This window comes from Phyllopteryx taeniolatus, chromosome 12 (genome assembly GCF_024500385.1).
Source record: "Phyllopteryx taeniolatus isolate TA_2022b chromosome 12, UOR_Ptae_1.2, whole genome shotgun sequence".
Classification (NCBI taxonomy): domain Eukaryota; kingdom Metazoa; phylum Chordata; class Actinopteri; order Syngnathiformes; family Syngnathidae; genus Phyllopteryx; species Phyllopteryx taeniolatus.
The window spans coordinates 2,438,260-2,456,705 of record NC_084513.1 but is presented as its reverse complement, the minus strand read 5'-3'; the positions used below and the strand labels follow the sequence as shown (position 1 = coordinate 2,456,705).

The 18,446-nt window shown below is 41.8% G+C and overlaps 1 protein-coding gene across 1 annotated transcript in view; it reads left to right on the top strand.

The window, feature by feature from the left end:
* Positions 1-4,680: 4,680 nt before the first annotated feature.
* The window catches only part of rftn2 (raftlin family member 2), a 20,007-nt gene continuing 6,241 nt past the window's right edge, over positions 4,681-18,446 (top strand). The window contains exons 1-6 of the mRNA XM_061792992.1: positions 4,681-5,078; positions 15,407-15,587; positions 16,502-16,610; positions 17,511-17,688; positions 17,782-18,000; positions 18,290-18,396. Of these exons, the coding sequence (XP_061648976.1) occupies positions 4,940-5,078; positions 15,407-15,587; positions 16,502-16,610; positions 17,511-17,688; positions 17,782-18,000; positions 18,290-18,396 (933 nt within the window). The 5' untranslated portion in view covers positions 4,681-4,939. The remainder of the gene's footprint in view (positions 5,079-15,406; positions 15,588-16,501; positions 16,611-17,510; positions 17,689-17,781; positions 18,001-18,289; positions 18,397-18,446) is intronic.

The window sequence follows — 18,446 nt, the reverse complement described above, 5'->3', positions numbered from 1 at the left end:
CGCACTCACATTCACACCTATGGACAATTCAGAGTCTTTAATCGACCTACCACGCATGTTTTTGGGATGTGGGAGGAAACCGGAGTGCGTGGAGAAAACCCACCCAGGCACAGGGAGAACATGCAAACTCCAAACAGCCGGGGCTGGGATTTGAACCCCGGTCCCCAGAACTGCGAGGCAGATGGAGCTAAACTGGAGCTCTTGTGCACCTCAAGGGAGCACATATGCGCATCCAATGCGCATTCACGCAAATGCGTCTCCTCGAGCAAAATGTGTCCCCTCATGGAGGATTAGGCCCTACGTACAATTTGTGCTCTGCGTGTAGGAAGCGGCGGCCCATCCACCACACGCACAGAACAGGAAATGGCACTGTCACCCCATTAAATGATTGAAAGTACCTTGCTAACATAAGTGGATAAACCGAGAAATTTGGAGGCCAGGTTTTTACATGTATACTAACAACTTCATTCTGACACATTATTTTGCAAAGTCTCTGTCTGATTTTAATCTAGTCTGACTCCCTTTGGAACTGAGAGCTGTGGCGTCAAGCTGTTAGGCCACTGCACACCTCGTCCCTGATTGGTGACTGAGCAGATAACAGTCAAAGATCAACCCTGACCGTCTGCCACTGATTGCATTACTGCTCATAAAAAGGGGGCAGATGGCCTACTAGTGAAGGGGGCATGAACTCCTCTGACTGGACTACTTAACTTCATTGATCTGCTCTACTCCACCACTTAAATGCTGCTTGATCAAGCAATGGCCTTAAGGCTCCACATTCAATGTCTGCAAATAGCAGTCATTTGATCAATGGATTGACTTTTAGTAGCACAATCAAATTGTAAATTTACAGTACATCTGCATTAATCATTGATCTGCATTAATCATTCGACAGTATTAAAGCTGCACTTAACAATGAGTGATTAACACTGTATAATCAAATTCAAATCAGGTAAAACCACTCACCCTGTTAGTGTAAATGGAGAGGGCAATTAGTGTCGAAATGTCAGAAAAAAAAAAATTTACTCAATTGATTATTTATATTGCGGCACGGTAGACGACTGGTTAGAGCGTCAGCCTCACAGTTCTGAGGACCCGGGTTCAATCCCCGGCCCCGCCTGTGTGGAGTTTGCATGTTCTCCCCGTGCCTGCGTGGGTTTTCTCTGGGCACTCCGGTTTCCCCACACATCCCAAAAACATGCATTAATTGGAGACTCTAAATTGCCCGTAGGCATGACTGTGAGTGTGAATGGTTGTTTGTTTCTATGTGCCCTGCGATTGGCTGGCAACCAGTTCAGGGTGTACCCCGCCTCCTGCCCGATGACAGCTGGGATAGGCTCGAGCACGCCCGTGACCCTAGTGAGGAGAAGCGGCTCAGAAAATGGATGGATGGATGGATTATTTATATTTATTGTATATCTGGAAATATGGATGGCTGTATATTTCACATTAACATGAGACAAAGATGTCAAAATCAAGGCCCGGGGGCCAGATCCCGCCCACCACATCATTTGATGTGGCCTCCGAAAGCAAATCATATGTTTCGACTTCATATTTCTTGCTAAAATACCAAAATTGCAAATTGTCTTCACTTTCTTATACGTTGAGATATTGCAAGCAGTTTGGGTTACCAATCCCCTTTTTACAACCCCAATTCCAATGAAGTTGGGACGTTGTGTTAAACATAAATAAAAACAGAATACAATGATTTGCAAATCATGTTCAACCTATATTTAATTGAATACACTACAAAGACAACATATTTAATGTTCAAACTGATCAACTTTATTGTTTTTAGCAAATAATAATTAACGTAGAATTTTATAGCTGCAACATGTTCCAAAAAAGCTGGGACAGGTGGCAAAAAAAGACTGAGAAAGTTGAGGAATGCTCATGAAACACCTGTTTGGAACATCCCACAGGTGAACAGGCTAATTGGGAACAGGTGGGTGCCACGATTGGGTCGAAAAGGAGCTTCCCTGAATTGCTCAGCCACTCACAAGCAAAGATGGGGCGAGGTTCACCTCTTTGTGAACAAATGCGTGAGAAAATAGTCGAACCATTTAAGGACAATGTTCCTCAACGTACAATTGCAAGGAATTTAGGGATTTCATCATCTACGGTCCATAATATCATCAAAAGGTTCACAGAATCTGAAGAAATCACTGCATGTAAGAGACAAGGCCGAAAAACCAACATTGAATGCCCGTGACCTTCTATCCTTCAGGCGGCACTGCATCAAAAACCGACATCAGTTTGTAAAGGATATCACCACATGGGCTCAGGAACACTTCAGAAACCCAATGTCAGTAAATACAGTTTGGCGCTACATCCGTAAGTGCAACTTGAAACTCTACTATCCAAAGCAAAAGCCATTTATCAACAACACCCAGAAATGCCGCCGGCTTCTCTGGGCCCGAGCTCATCTAAGATGGACTGATGCAAAGTGGAAAAGTGTTCTGTGGTCCGACGAGTCCACATTTCACATTGTTTTTGGAAATTGTGGACGTCGTGTCCTCCGGGCCAGAGGAAAAGAACCATCCGGACTGTTATGGACGCAAAGTTCAAAAGCCATCATCTGTGATGGTATGGGGCTGTGTTAGTGTCAATGGCATGGGTAACTTACACATCTGTGAAGGCACCATTAATGCTGAAAGGCACATACAGGTTTTGGAGAAACATATGCTGCCATCCAAGCAACGTCTTTTTCACGGACACCACTGCTTATTTCAGCAAGACAATGCCAAACCATATTCTGCACGTTACAACACCGTGGCTTTGTAGTAAAAGAGTGCGGCTACTAGACTGGCCTGGCGGCAGTCCAGACCTGTCTCCCATTGAAAATGTGTGGCGCATTATGAAGCGTAAAATACGACAACGGAGACCCCGGACTGTTGAACAGCCGAAGCTGTACATCAAGCAAGAATGGGAAAGAATTCCACCTACAAAGTTTCAACAATTAGTGTCCTCAGTTCCCAAACGTTTATTGAATGTTGTAAACAGCAAACGTGGTTAGATAGTTATCCATCAATTTGTTGTGTGTATGCAATATTATGAGGTGATCATACATTTATATGGGTTCACAGTCCTAACGGCCGCTGAGGGAAACCATAACTACAATGTAGACCCTGACAAAAATGAGTTTGACACCTGTTTTAAGACCTACATTGTAGTGATTACTAGAACTTGACTGTACAATTCATGCATCCAGTTACAGACGATATCAATAACTCTACAAAGTCTAAATTGTATATTTGGTGTATTATAAGCCAAGCCTGACTGACTAAATTTCCTCGATCGATTATGGGGAAAAATTATCGCTCAATTAATGGATGTTCTAAACTCATATTTCCATGACAGTTTTGTATTGAGAAGAATAATGTAATGTGCCCTTCCATGGTAGCAGTTCAGATTTCCATAACTGACAGCAAAGTATTTGCGAGTGAATCAGTCTGGGGGACAGAAATCTTCCAATCTTCTGTCTGCAACTCCATATACATTTCTGTTCTCTATTTCTTCTGGATTTAGACTTCTGTATTGGGATCAAATCGGGCAAAACAGGACGAGGATCCCTCATCCTCCATGGACACTCAAACAGGAAGTAAATGTCTGGTCAGAATTTACAAATATTCCATGAAATATTGTCTTTATGGGCGGAAAAACAGGATGACCAGTTATAAATAGGCCAACAAGACGAATAAATATGGTCACGAGGCCTTCAGTCCAGATGTGTCAAGCAGGGACAGGACCTGAGCCACCGTTACCATGGAGACATGGGAAGAGGATACTGCTTCTTCCCAAAGGACGGTCCAGAATCCAGATTTAAAAAAAAGATTACAAATATGGAGATGAGCCGTGTGCAGAGGAAGAGCAGCTGTTGGTCAAATATGGAGAAAATCATTTCACAAATATGAGTGATATTGGGGCTATAGGGCTCATGTGACAAACAGTCGTTGACTCGCACGCACACCTGGACAGTTTAGTCTTCAATAAACCTAACATGCATGAGGTGTGAGAGGAAGCCGGAGTATCCGCAGAAAACCCACACTAGCACAGGGACAACATGCAAACTCATCTGAGCGTGAGATTTAAACACCAACGAAAAAATGTATACAGTTACACAATATTTATGGGTGATTTTCCCCATGTGTGATTTTGAAATTTTGCCTGGAAACTGCTTAGTTCAAAATGTTTAAAGCATATTGTATACACAAAGTGTATTTATATAATGTTCATGTTTTGTAAAAAAAAAAATTGTCATTAATAATGATGTTTTAAATTGTTTTTCAAGCTAAAATTTCTAAACATTTCAGTGAAAACAAAGGAATCTGTTGCCATATGCCAAATTTCTTGTCACTTTCGACATTTTTAAAAATAAAAGCACAAAAACAATGAATGATGATAAAGGAAGTAAAGCTTATTCCAGCTACGTTGAAAAATTAATATAAATGAACTGGAGATGTTGCGACTTTCGCCTCAAGTAGATTGTTGCTATCTAGTACAAGCGTGATTCCAGTAGTTACGACTCACAATGCACTTCTTTTATCTCGACATGAGTGGCTCAACAATCCCTACCGGGCCAAGTGATCCGATCAGAGCTGCGGAGTGAAAAGACGGAAGCTTTGTCTTACTTTGAAAAGTCGAAAAGGAAGTTGTGCTATTTTCGCCGTCTTGACTATGTGGGAAAGTTTTTCTCCTGAGGGGGGTGAGAGACCATTCCACCTCACCGCAGCGGCACAAGTGACCGAGCTCCCTCTGCTTCTCAACTCCGACTTGGACTCTCTTTGTCCCGCTTCCACTGGGACGGAGCTCTCGCAGAGGACCACCACCGCGTACGGCTCGGGGGGATGACCGCGGCCCGTTAGTGTGGGCGAACAAAAGAGTGAACCAGAGAGATTTTGAGCGGCTCCTCCGCTTCAATCTCCCCGCCTCTGAGGCCATGGGCTGCGGTTTGAGGAAGTTGGAGGACCCGGAGGACAGCAGCCCGGGGAAGATCTACTCGACGCTGAAGAGACCTCAAGTGGAGACCAAGACTGAGACCGTCTACGATTATGTCCTCCTGGACTTTAGCTTGGAAGGTAGGCACGCAACATGTAGTGATGCCATTTACAAAAGTTCAATTCACGTTTAGATTTTTGAAGTTTCTTCATTAAAGTGGGGTCCAATATGGACATGAACTGTGTTTCCTTAAAAGCGGCGCGTGGAGTGTTTATTTACTCAATTACAGACAGTACCAGGCATCCTTTTAGTAGAAAGTTTTGGGGGTTTTTTTCCCCCAAAGGGGGCGGGGGGCCTTTATTTAGGGACATTCATTTTTTTGGAATTGTATTAAGTAATAGGTTTTTAAATATTTTTCCCACTTTCTCTTTTATCAGCACCTTAAACTTTGTCTTTACACATGCCACCTCACAGTTAAGTTGCTTTATATGACAAGCCAGTATTTTAAACCTTTTTAAATTATTAAAATTGTTGACTTTTGTGAAAATTTTGAAACTAAACTGCTTTATGGCGGTAGGGTGAAAAACCACCTTTTCATGAATTCACCGGTTTCTTTCTGTGGAACACCTGAGAAAAAACTCATTTTTTTGTGCTCTTCTGTCACTCTAAGATGGTGCCAAAGCCATGGCTAATAGGAAAGTAGTAATTAGTGTCAAGGAAGTATGTTCCAGGGTTTACAGCGCCATGAAAAAGTATTGCCCCCCCCCTTTCTCAAATTCTTATATTTTTCCATAGTTTCCCCACTTTGTTTAAGATCGTCAAACAAATGTAAATGTCAGACAAATTGTCAGACCCAATTGAACTTAAAATGCTGTTTTTAAATGGCGATTTCATTTATCATTATGAAAAAAACTATTCAAAGTTACCTGGCCCTGTGTGAAAAAGTAATCCCCCCCCCTTGTTAAATCATGAATTAATTGTGGTTAGTCACAGTTTTTGGTTAATTTTCACTGATCACACCCAAGCCTGATTAACTCCAGACGTCGTCAATAAAGAAATCACTTAAGCAGAATCTGTCCCGACAAAATCAAGTCAGACAAAAGATCTAAAAAAAAGCTGCAACAAAATGACACGATCCAAAGAAATTCCAGAACAGTCAAGAAATAAAGTACAGTAATTGACATCGATCAGTATGGAAAGGGTTACAAAAGCCATTTCTAAAGCTTTAGAATTCCATGAACCATATGGAGAGCCATTATCCTCACATGGAGAAAACATGGAACAGTGGTGAACCTTCCCATGAGTGGCCGGTCTACAAATATTACCCCAAGAGAGCAGCAATGACTCATCCAGGAGGCAACAAAGGAACTCAGGACAACTTCTAATGAACTGCAGGCCTCCCTTGCCTCAGCTAAGATTAGTGTTCATGACACAACAAGCCACTGCTGAGCAAAAATAACAAAAAGGCTCATCTTACTTTTGCAAAAAAGAAAAAAAAACATCTGAATGATTCCTGAGACTTCTGAGCGAATATCATACGGACTGACGAGATGGAAGTTGAGCTTTTTGCAAGGTGTTTCTCGTTACATCTGGCGTAAATGTAGCACACCATTTCAGAAAAGAACTTCCTATAAACAGTCAAACATGGTGGTGGTAGTGTCATGGTCTTGGGCTGCTTTGATCCTGCAGGACAACTTGCTGTGATTGATGAAACCATGAATTCTGCTCTTTAACAGAAAATCCTGCAGGAGAATGTTCAGCCATCAGTTTGTGACCTCAAGCTGAGGCGCACTTGGGTCCTGAAACAGGATAACGATCCAAAACACACCAGCAAGTCAACTTCTGAATGGTTTAAGAAAACAAAATGAAGGTTTTGGAGTGGCCTTGTCAAAGTCCAGACTTTAATCCGATTGAAATGCAGTGGCATGACCTTAAAAAGGCCGTTCATGCTTGAAAACTCTCCATTTTTTTGCTGAATTCAAACAATTCTGCGAGGAAGAGTGGGCAAAAATATCTCCACAGAGATGTGAAAGACTCATTGCCAGTTATAGAAAATGCTTGATTTCAATTGTTGCTGCTGAGGATGGCCCAACCAGTTATTCGGTTTAGGGGGGCATTAGTTTTTCATACAGGGCCAGGTAACTTTGAATAAATCACCATTTTAAGTTCACTTGGGTTATGTTTGTCTGATATTTACATTTGGTAGATGATTTTAAACAATAAAGTGGGGAAACTATGCAAAAATATAAGAATTTGAGAAGGGGCCAATACTTTTTCATGGCACTGAGAGAAAAATAAATTAGTATGTCGGGGAGGAGCTAAGTTTAGCCTGGGTTGTCAGTAGAAGTTATGTCGAGTCATGCATGTGCACTTCTGGTGCATTTCTTTAAAATCAAATAATCTAAGTCATTTCTTTTAATACCTTTTAAAAAGGGAGGGTCATTTTGAACACATGGTTTCTAATTACTAAACAGCACCCATCCATCCTCGACCCCCAAACATGCTACTGATTTATACTATTGTTCCCAAATTTGGTTTTATTTCCCAGTGATGCCTTTAAAGTGCCACTAAATTGACTATACAGGGTGAGACATGGAAATTGGATGACATATGATGACCATTTGGGATTTTGTTTTTTTGGGGGCTTTTTATTACAGTTCTCCGAGGTTTTATGTGTTTTTAAAATTGCATGGCGGACCGGATTAAATGCTCTCACGGGCTGTATATGGCCCACTGCCCGTAGTTTGCTACGTTCAAGTGTGTTCAGATGTCATCTTGTAGTTTAGTTTTCTTCCCAGCAACAGGCTCCTTCTTTCAGCCGATGGAGAAATAGGTCAGGGAAGGTTTTTCCTTCCGAAGCAGTAGTATAGTATCGCATGCACACACACACACACACACACACACTTGTGGGCATGTGGTGGCCGTGCATCAGAAATGTAAAAAAAAAATAAAAAATTTGGGTTGTTATAATCTGGGAGGTTCATCTGATTGATTTTTATTTTTTTCTCTCCACAAGGCTAATCCGTTCATGTGGTCTGCTGATGACGCATTTGGAAGGAAACTGCGATTAATTTGTGAATGGCAGACCTTCATGTCAACAAGCAGGCAGACACAATATAAGCAGACAAGAACATTAAAGCAGTTGATTGTTTGTTGTCCCGTAGAAATGTTAGCGTTTAGGGAAAACAGGCATTGCTCCTAGCAGAGCACTGGTGATTAGACTGTGTGAACATGTACGAAATTTTAGCTCGGCTACCTCAAGATTCTTAGCTTTGATTTCATTTAAAATCTATTGGCTTCTCATTTTTGCACACAGAAACGGTCGTACTGGTTATTTAGATTACAAGAACATTCTTGAATCTTATCAGTCATGAATGAAGTTATTGTTTTGAGAAAGAGGCTCAAAATTACAGGTGACAATTTTAAGAAAGTGCCACAATTCCCACACAAACATTTAAGAGGGTTTCAGTATTTTTGGTGGCCACTTGAGAATGTTTTTAATATTTTTAAGTGGATTAAAATTGCATTGTTTGATTTCTATAAAGTTATTGGGACCCTCTGCATTACATAACAATTGCATCTTTAGAATCATTAAAAATTGCATGACATGGAGTAACTGTCATGTGGTGACTTTTAAAAAAAATATTTTTTTATAAAAGGCTCAGCATTATAAATCTTGTATTATCACTCCATTCTATGATTCTATGAGGAAGGAGAAGAAGAATCATCTTTATTGTCATGAACATGCATACATGCACACAAATTTTGTTCTCTGCATTTTACCCATAAGGGGCAGCATTTAAGCGAACAAAAGGTATCCTTCAAAACTTTGTTCAAGCTTAATTTGATAGCATAAACAATATTTCAATAAATGTCAGTTTTTGCAGTATGGCTGATCCAATTTAAATTGTGCTTTAAGTTACCTGGTTCATTTAGCCACCTCCAGTCTCACTCTTGAAACCTGATATATAGGATATTATTTGAATAATGTTAAATATTTGTCTAAAACACCGTAGCATCGTGTGTTAGCGGTTAGCACCTCTGCCTCACAGTTTTGGGTTTTACTCAGGGAACTGGGGTTACAACTTAGTGAGTTGTATTTTTAATCATTTATATATATATATATATTTTTTTTTTCAATGCCAGTCTCTCAAAATATTGCTTTACATAAATCAAGTCTGTGGCGCCAAAAAGATCAGGGGCCGCTCGATTATATTATTACAGTATATTATACTTGTTAAAGCTTGACTATATTTCCATATTACTCCATTGTACAGTCATGCATGATAGCAGTTGGTTATGATTAATAACAGAAACAGTTGCATCAATTTTATCATATACTGTACTGTATGTACAGTAGGTTGCGTGCCCATGTCCACTATTTCGACCTTGTTGGGGACAAGAATTGTACCATGCTAGAGCATGGTAATAAAGACATTATTTAATTCCTAAAAGTTTCAAGCGGATTGTTTGAATATCGTGACCTCGTTGATGAGCAGTATGCAAAACTTGGATGGATGCCGTGGACCAGGTCCAAATTCGATCCCATCCCGTCGTGTCACAAGGATATAAAACCAATAGAATTTACACCCAACAAACCATCTGTGCCTCCAAATGTGCTTGCTAGATTAAAGCAATGGTATCTGCGGCATTCCAGTCCAGTTTGGAAACACAATGAAAAGGCTGTTTGATGCTATAGAAAGCTCAGTGGACTGAAGTAACTTCACAGTACAGGGCCGTTGGCAAGATTTGGAGGGAAACCTGCTGGCTGCAGAACCAAAAACTATGTGAGTATGTCCGCATTGGAATGAATGTGATCATGGTTGAGGTCCACCTGGCTGACAGATGCCCCACAAATGCGTATTTTCCAACAGCATTTTCTCATCTCAATGTCCACGACTGTACAAGAACACCAGGAAACGCTTTCGCCGCGAGTTGCATTTGGTTCAGCGTGCCCCTCTTTCCTCTTAGGGGGTGTGGAATGAGGCCAAGCTGACTGGGAGCTGCACTGGGAGCTGTGGGAGGATGGGAGTGAGTGCGGGGCTGGGCTAATTGCTGCGTTTCTGCATTCAAGTTGAAAGTTAAGGGTTTGACAGTTGTGATCGCGTGTGTCCTAGAAAGGCTTGATTGGTAGCGAGGAGATTTTAGTCCAGATGTGGGTCAGGTGGTGCTCATCACTAGAAAGACATTGAAAGCGGATTTTTTATTTTATTTTTTTATTCATATCAATGAGTCGGCGTTCTCTATTTTAATTGTTTAGCCAAAAAGAAATCAAGAATTAGTCATATTTTATTTGACTATGAGGTCAAAAAATTGTAAGTTGCTCTTTATAAGGTAAGGAACCATATTTGATAGCTCAAGACACAATGAATGCTACAGACCTCAATATAAGATGAACATTACGATTTCTCTCAGCCAATCAGAGAAGCCAATCTGAAAATGTACTGATATATACTTTAATTACAACAAATCTGATCTGGCATTTACCTGCCGTTGCCTGTTACGCAGAACCAAGTGAAGCACAATATTGCTGCAACTGTACGCTTTTCACACATCGACATCCCGAAATCAGATATTTAGATGACCTCCGCACCAGCTTCTGTGCGTGTGATGTTTAAATTGCAGTGGTGCCTTTTACTTACGAAATTTAACACTTGTAACTCAAAACACTTTTATCTCAAATCATCTTTTTCCATGGAAATGGTATTCATCCATTCCGGCACCACAAAAAAAAAACACTAACCTATTTGAAACATGTTTTTAGTAAGAAAAAAAAAAAGCAAGGTATTATATTTTATAAAAACATACAATAATGACATAATTAAATAAAATGTAAATAATTAAAGAATTAAACATTTTGGGCATCCTGATTTCATGTCTCCTTTGCGCTCCTCCTGTTGTACATCCCTTAGCCACCAGTGGGTAATAATTAGGCTTTACGCGATCAGGATTTTTAGGGCCGATCAGCGAGTTGGAAAAAATAAAAAACCGATCCGATCACAAGATGGAGGAATGTGTCTATTTAAATGGTCTGTTCATCTACTGTATATACTTGTGTACTTAATTGCTCCAAAAATTATATTTATAATAAATAATGTATCTTTGTTCATCTATTTATGCCAGTGAGGCATAGTGACAGACTGAACAAATGATAAATGGTCTTCTATTAGATGGCAGGAAGTACACACAGTAATTAATGTATCCACTTTTTGTGACATTTTTGTTCGCTGATGTTCCGTGAGATTTTTCAATTGTAAAATATACGATAGATTGTTCCCTGTTCCATTTATGAAACAGGACATGTGCGTCAGTCATCATTTCCAGGTTTGAGTCTGGGTTTTCTATAATCTCTGTCTAATCTGCCCATCTAACGGGCCGCACTGGATTATTTCCGATTAAAGTCGGGATTTTGATGAATAAATCTGGAGGGGAGTCGAAGGCTGGTGCGCACGCGCGGATGTCTGTCATTGCTAATCGACGGCCTTGGAGCCACTCTCCATCTTGGTTGCGTGTGTCTGCTACAGAGATAATGTCATGTCATCATATAAATGGGAACATTAGTGAGGTTTAGTGCCTTTAATGAGCATATTAGCATTAGCACCCGTTAATTCTGTTTCATATTCCCCCCCCCCCCATTATTTTCAGGCCTTTTGTGAGTTTGTGTCCTGAACATTCACTTCACAACTAGAAGGTTGGAGATATTCTTCAGATAAGACTGACTTCATTTAGATTGCATCATCATATTGATCTCCTAGCAACCTTTAATTTGACCATATAATGCCAAATTAGATGTGAGTGTTAGCATGCTTATTTTGACATGGGGAAGGAAAGGCAGCCCAATGATGAAGAAGACCAGTTGCTCAAAGCTGCTGGCTCTCCGTCGATGCTAAAATTACTCTGTGCTTGTGTCACTTTTGTTTCTTGACATATTAGGAATAGAAATAATTGTTAGAAACTTAAAACACATTTTGGAACGTTTCAGTTTGTGTTGTTGCCTGATACAGTTCCTGTTTGCCAAGATGGTAGATGTTTTTTCAACTTGTTTCAAAGCTATGCAGTGTCCGAAATTGTGCACTCACTCACTACTTCCTACTCCCCATATAGGGTTGCACTATATAGTGGACTATATAGTGAGCTCATTCCTAACAGCTTTCGGACACTCTGTTAATGACGTCACAGCTTTCGCACAATAACAAAGGAGGCTGTTGCAAAAAGATTCCTGCACATTATTAAAATTAGACAAGCCACTACTATTTCATTAAATTGAGTTCAATCCTGGTAGCGATATGAGAGTGTTGTTTTGGGACGTTAGTGTGTCTGCTAACCTTTCACGGTCCGTCTGGTTTGCTTAGTGGCCTGCTTGTTCTCTGGCAGATTTCTCGAGATATTAGAAAGTGAAGGAAAATAATTGTCAGCCCATACTGATATAGTAGACGAGATAATCAATTATGACGTTACTCTGGTTTCCTGAACTCCTTGTTGCCAGGCAGATTTCTCCTTCTCACATCTTGCCTAAAGGACTCATAAATTCCATCCTGTAAGTCCTTTTTTGCTGCAAAAAAAACCCCCAAACGTCCCCCAGTCCCCTATCCCTCACAAGACACCTCTTGTCGGACCCCTTAAATAACCCTCCCTCGCCCTGTACTTCCCACCTCCCATCTTTTTCATTTTTCACCCTCTTTGCCATTCCACCCAGCCTTTATTTTGTTCTCTCACTTTTTTGTTGCAGTGAACAGAGGCCCCAGTGTGTTGGTGACAGGGCGAGTGGCAGCGGGATGGGAGGGGGTGTTGCCTGTTGCCACTGAAAACACTGTGTGCATGCGTGCATGTATGGTCCTATGGGGAGACATTAAATACAGCCTTGTTGCCCGTTTTGCCAGAGTGACCCTTTAAGACTTTAGTGATCCACGTTGTACTTAAATGAAAGGAGTTGTGGTGAAAGTTGCAGTGAAGGAATGTTGTGTTGTTTTGTATCCGTCAATCGGAATGGGCGTTTGGTCCTGCAGCAATGCCAGTAAACTGGAGCTGTGTACTTCAACGGGTTCACTGGGGTTTCTGTGAAGTCGGCTCCTCAATAGCTCATCAGGGAGGGCATTTTCAAAAAGGGGCCGTGACTACTTTTTAAGCTGCCACTGACATCACTTTGGAGGGGGTGCGCAAAAAACAAACAAGTTTATTCAGGGATGTGGTCATGTGGTGACGCACAAGCATTGCAGCACGGGCAGCACTAACATTAGCATTTTCGCCGCAGCACCACACAGACAGGATACAAAGCAGCAGATATGTTTTCCAGACGAGCACTTAAATTGACCCTCCTATTAGAGATGGACATACTAAAGACTGGAAGACGCAAAGATTTTTAACATCCATCCATCCATTTTCAGTAACGCTTCGCTTCATTAGGGTCGCGGGTGTGCTGGAGCCTATCGCAAAAGACTTTGGACAATAAGCGAGGTACACCCTGGACTGGATGCCAGCCAATCACAGGGCACATATAGACAAACGAGCATTCATACTCACATTCGCACACATTTGTATCTGCTTTGTCCATATTTGGCTGAGACCACCCCCTTCCCTCTGATCGGAAGACCTAACCCTGACTACTTGTGAGCGCACGTGTTTATGTTGACAGCACTGGCTCGGAGGCAGAGAGATAGGCCGAGATCAGACGTAGTGTAGATAAGCCTTAGAAATTCAAATGACCTGATTCAGGCCTCTCGTCATTCAATGTGTGGACGATATTTAATTCATATTTCACGTGTGCTGAGGCACCATAGAGCCAATATAGCATCCCAAATACCAGAGGTGTGTACTCGTGTCACATGACTTAGACTCGAGTCATGAATTTGATGACTTTAGACTCGACTTGACAATATGTTACAAGACTTGCAACTCAACCAGGATTTGAACAGCAGTGACTCGTGACTTGACTTAGACTTGAACCCACTGACTTGAAAAGACTTCGACCGAAGCACTGAAAAAACAAAATTTGTAGCTTTTCTTTCTACAGCAACGTGTCACTTATTGTTACACCCAGAAAAATATGAAAAGTGACAAAATAATGATGCGGATTGTACTGATTAATTATTAGGACAAAGTGTACCACGCTGTTATTGCTATAGTTGCTTCTTATCTTTGGACCGTTAATGCCTGGACGGGGAAGGCTCTTAAAGGAACTGACCAAGTGGTCATTCTTTTACCAACTACCTAAAGTAATGGTTTCATGAGGGGGGGGGGGGGAAACACACAGCACAAATCAGCAGTAAATGTGACAGTTAAATAAGGTATACATTCCAAGAACCACTGAAGGAAAATAATTCTCTTTTGAGAAGAGCGGAAGAAAGAAATACGGCCTAAGTAAAGTAAAAGTTGAATCAATTCCCGTCACAGCTGATAGGTGACTGTTCCGTGGCGCTGTGTACAAGAGAAATACTGGAAGCGACTGTGGCAGTGGAAAATCGGAATGGAAAATCAGCAAGTAAAATGCCCTCATTCGTTCGTGACCACGGAAAATGCTAAAAAGATTTCTAATGATATGCTGTGGAAGTGGCTGGACGTGAGCTGCTTCACGTACAGTGTTAACCAGAGTGCTGGTCGTGCAGTGTGGCATTTTTTTTCTATTTTTTTACATTTTTATTCAATTTCTGGTTTACGGCACAGACCAGAACTCTCAAAGACTTTAAAAAAAAAAAAATACAACCAGGTTGAAAACATCAGGTGAAACGTATGTTTTTTAAAATTTAGACCCTATCATCAGGACGAATCCACTCTTAACATACCTCAAACCAAAGGATAATCTTGTAAGACGTAAAATAGTCTGGCCTTTGACATCGTTGGTTGGGAAGGGCCAAAATCGGGACAAAGGCAGTCTTTGTGTGTACCGGGCCATAGGCGAAAATCTGTGACGCAGAGAGACATCACTGACTTTTCAACATAGTTGTACCTCTCCCACATGCTTTAAACACTTAAAAAAAATTAAATCACTCTTTTAAAACACATTTTAAATGTATTTGGACACCCAAAAAAAAAGTGCTTTCAAGAGGCAGGGCCTGGTGCGTTGTCGGATCAGAGTCTGCGTGTGTGTCTGGGACTCTCGCACACTGTTCTCCAAATTGGAGTCAAAGTGTGCTTGCTTCAAACAACTGCTTCTTTATTTTAATTGTTTTTTTGTAATCTTCTTTGCACATGGATCAGCAACACCTACAAACAGCATTTTAAACCTTACTCACAGGCCTATATTTGCCCTGTTCTGTGTGAACGTCTATTACTGCAGCTTATTAGGGGACCTTCTCTACCTCTTCTTCTTGAGCTTACGATAATGACACTGCATCTACATCCTGTAAAGCTCACCTTGAGATACCCTCAGTACAGTATTTGTCATCTAGATTGACTTCATGTTTTGACTTTTGTTGTTGTTGTTCATAATAATGAGCTAACCAGCTGGATCCTGTCCTCCTCCTTGATACAGGTAGCCGCCCAACAGTGCAGTACGTGTCGTCGCTGGCCGAGCTGCCTCAGGCGCTGCAGCCGTACTACACGCAGGGCTACGTCCTGGCCGCCCTGCACCCCATCATCCTCTCCGTGGGCCGCACCCGTTCGCTGCCCTTCAGCCTGCTCTACCGCGCCGTCCTGGCCAGGCCCAGACTGAGGTAAGTTGACACTCTAAACTCGACTTGAAAAATTCTAAAACAAAGATCACGCGCGCGCCGCCTCACTCGGCGGCAAAATGTCGAGTAAATCCATGAATGATTGATGGAGCCAGCTGCATATTTCATGCAAAACTCTGCCAGAAGGTCACGCTGGCGAGCCAGAAGGGCCTGACTCGTTTGTCCCGGTTGCTCAGACAGAAACACTGATTTCTAGTGGCTGGAAAGCCACTTGACAACATCCACCAGCCAATAGGGAGAGGAGGTTTCACAGGTCTGCATATATTAACAATGAGCGTATTCATTGTATCTTAATATTAAATCGGTGGAAGTAATGGTCTTTGACTTGGAAATCTCCCCTAAAATTGTCCTCAATGAGTTTTTCCACACACAAAACATATTTTAATCTTTCAATTACATTGAGAGATTTTGAAATATGCTTAAACTAGGCATGAACAAAATTGTTTGCTTAACACAGCTGGGGAGGGAGAACATGCAAACGGCACACAGGCGAGGCCGGATTTGAACCTGGATCCTCAGAACATTTTGTGTCATAAATAACAATTGTTACTTAAAACATACCAATGCTTGAATTTCAACATTTGGAATCATTGTATTATTCCTTGCGGGGAAATGAAAAAAAATTAAGATCGAACAGTTTGAACTTCTACTGAAGATTCACTGCATTAACAAAACGTACATTGCCAATAGGCAGCACGGTGCGGTAGTGGTTAGCATGTCTGCCTCACTGTTCTTCGGTTTGGGGGGGGGGGGCTCTCCCTGTGCTTGCGTGGGTTTTCTCCGGGTACCTCACCGTCCATCCACATTGGAAAATAGATGGATGGATGACCACCAGTTGTTCTCTATGTCCTGTTTAATGTTGTGCCGTTTTTAAAAATTATTTTTATTTTTTTAAGTCAACAGACGGCGTCCATGTGTCACAGCGTGCCCGTGCTGAGGGTGGAGGAGTGGCCGCTACCCGGAGACTCGCTGACGGGCGACATTGTTCGAGCGCTCATTGACAGGGTGAGTGTACCAGCTGTTATTTGACAAAATTTCCTTCATCGACTACGTGGAACATCGTTCTGAACCTGTGTCGGAAAATGCTTCAAGTAGCCATTTTTAGCAAATTTTGGCCATTTTAAGTGGTTATTACTCATCGAGGGTATTCATTCGATTTGAACCAAGTACAGCGGTACCTTGACGTACCGGTTTAATTCAGTCCATGATCTAGCTCGTACCTTAATGTACTTGTATATCAAATCAATTTTCCCCATTGAAATGAATTGAAATGCCATTAATCCGTTCCAGCACACCCACGAAACACCACAACAAGTGTACTGTGATCACTTTTTGTGCCATTTTTTTGTTTGGTAGTGTACCGTGTGATTTTATTTATTTATTTATTTATATATTTTTGGGGTGATTGAAAATATGTGCCTAGGTACAATAAAGTTTGGCAAACACTACAGTTGCGAGATGCGAAGGCCTGTACTGCAAAAACCCAAAATCTGTGATCTGAAGAGATCAAAATCTGAAGTTTTTGTTTGGATTATTGTTAGGCGTAGGTTTTTTTTGTTTTGTTTTTTTTTTTTTTTTTCCTTACTCCACTGGCATTACTTATTTCAAGTTAAAAATGAGCTTGAAACAAGTGAAAATTTTTTAAAAGCAAGTTCCTTTTTAGGTGATGAGTCTTATTTTAAGTGTAATGAAATGACTTTTGACTAGAAATAAGACAAATAATTTTGGTAAGATTTGGAGTTTTTGTAGTGCAGGCCTTCACACCTCAGAAAAATTGCATCGCTCAATTCGCGACTGTAGTGTTTGCCAACTTTTATTGAGCCAAGGCACATATTTTACATTAGAAAAAAATTACACGGCACACTGTGTTAAACGCATTAATAGTTTTTGTTGTCTCTCCCAAAGGTGAACAGCAGTGCCCGCGGTGGGGTCCGTTTTGTCGGCTCAGTCCTCCAGCAGGTGAGCGTGCTGAGCAATGGCAGCAGGCTGCAGAGTCCAAAGAGGGGCTGCCGCTCACCCCCGCACTCTCCCCCTCGCACTCCCCCAGGAGACCGCGAGCTGGAAGACAACACGTACAGTCCTGGTGAGACACGGTCACCCTCTCTGGGGAATCCTTCTCGTTATGTTCTTGAGGATTCTGATAAAACAGTCATTGACCATTACTCCTTCTTCACAGACATGCGACTTCTGGTCTTCTTCCACTCCTGGGCTCCGGGTTGTGCTCCTATGGACTCGTTGGCGTGCCAGTACCACCAGGGGGCGTTGTCCATGCGCGTCTCCAGGAAGGGCCAGGTGGTGAGCGCCCTGGAGGCCGACTGGCTGGAACTGACAGCGGCCTACTACCGCAGAGGCTGGTCGCTAGTGGACTCCTTCGTCTACTGGGACACCCCGAAAGGTCGGGGCCCACATCCAGTCCCCACATGAAACCATTGTGCTGTTAGTTCAGTAGTCATAAACGAGGGATTAGCGCATAAAATTCGGCACTTCCTGTTGTGACTCTGGCTGCTGCCTCCTGCTGTCCGCTGTCTTTATTTTTAGATCGGTCTCTGTAGCCTTAACAACCTCATTTCCTATTCCTCTCACACAAGGGAGCTCTCACTCTGAGGATTATTTCTAAAACCGTGATCCGCATTTCTTGTGAGACCAAAGAGATTACAACAAAATGATTGTTGCTTGTGTTTCAGGCGAGCCTGTGCCACGGTCGCTGGAAGGCCTTTTTGTGTATGAAGAGAGTAGCACCGCCCCTCCTGCCAATGACACCATCGTGGTAGAGCAGTGGACCGTCATTGAGGTCAGGAAAATGTTGTTTCTTATTATGAGCCTTCTTTGTAATTGTACTGT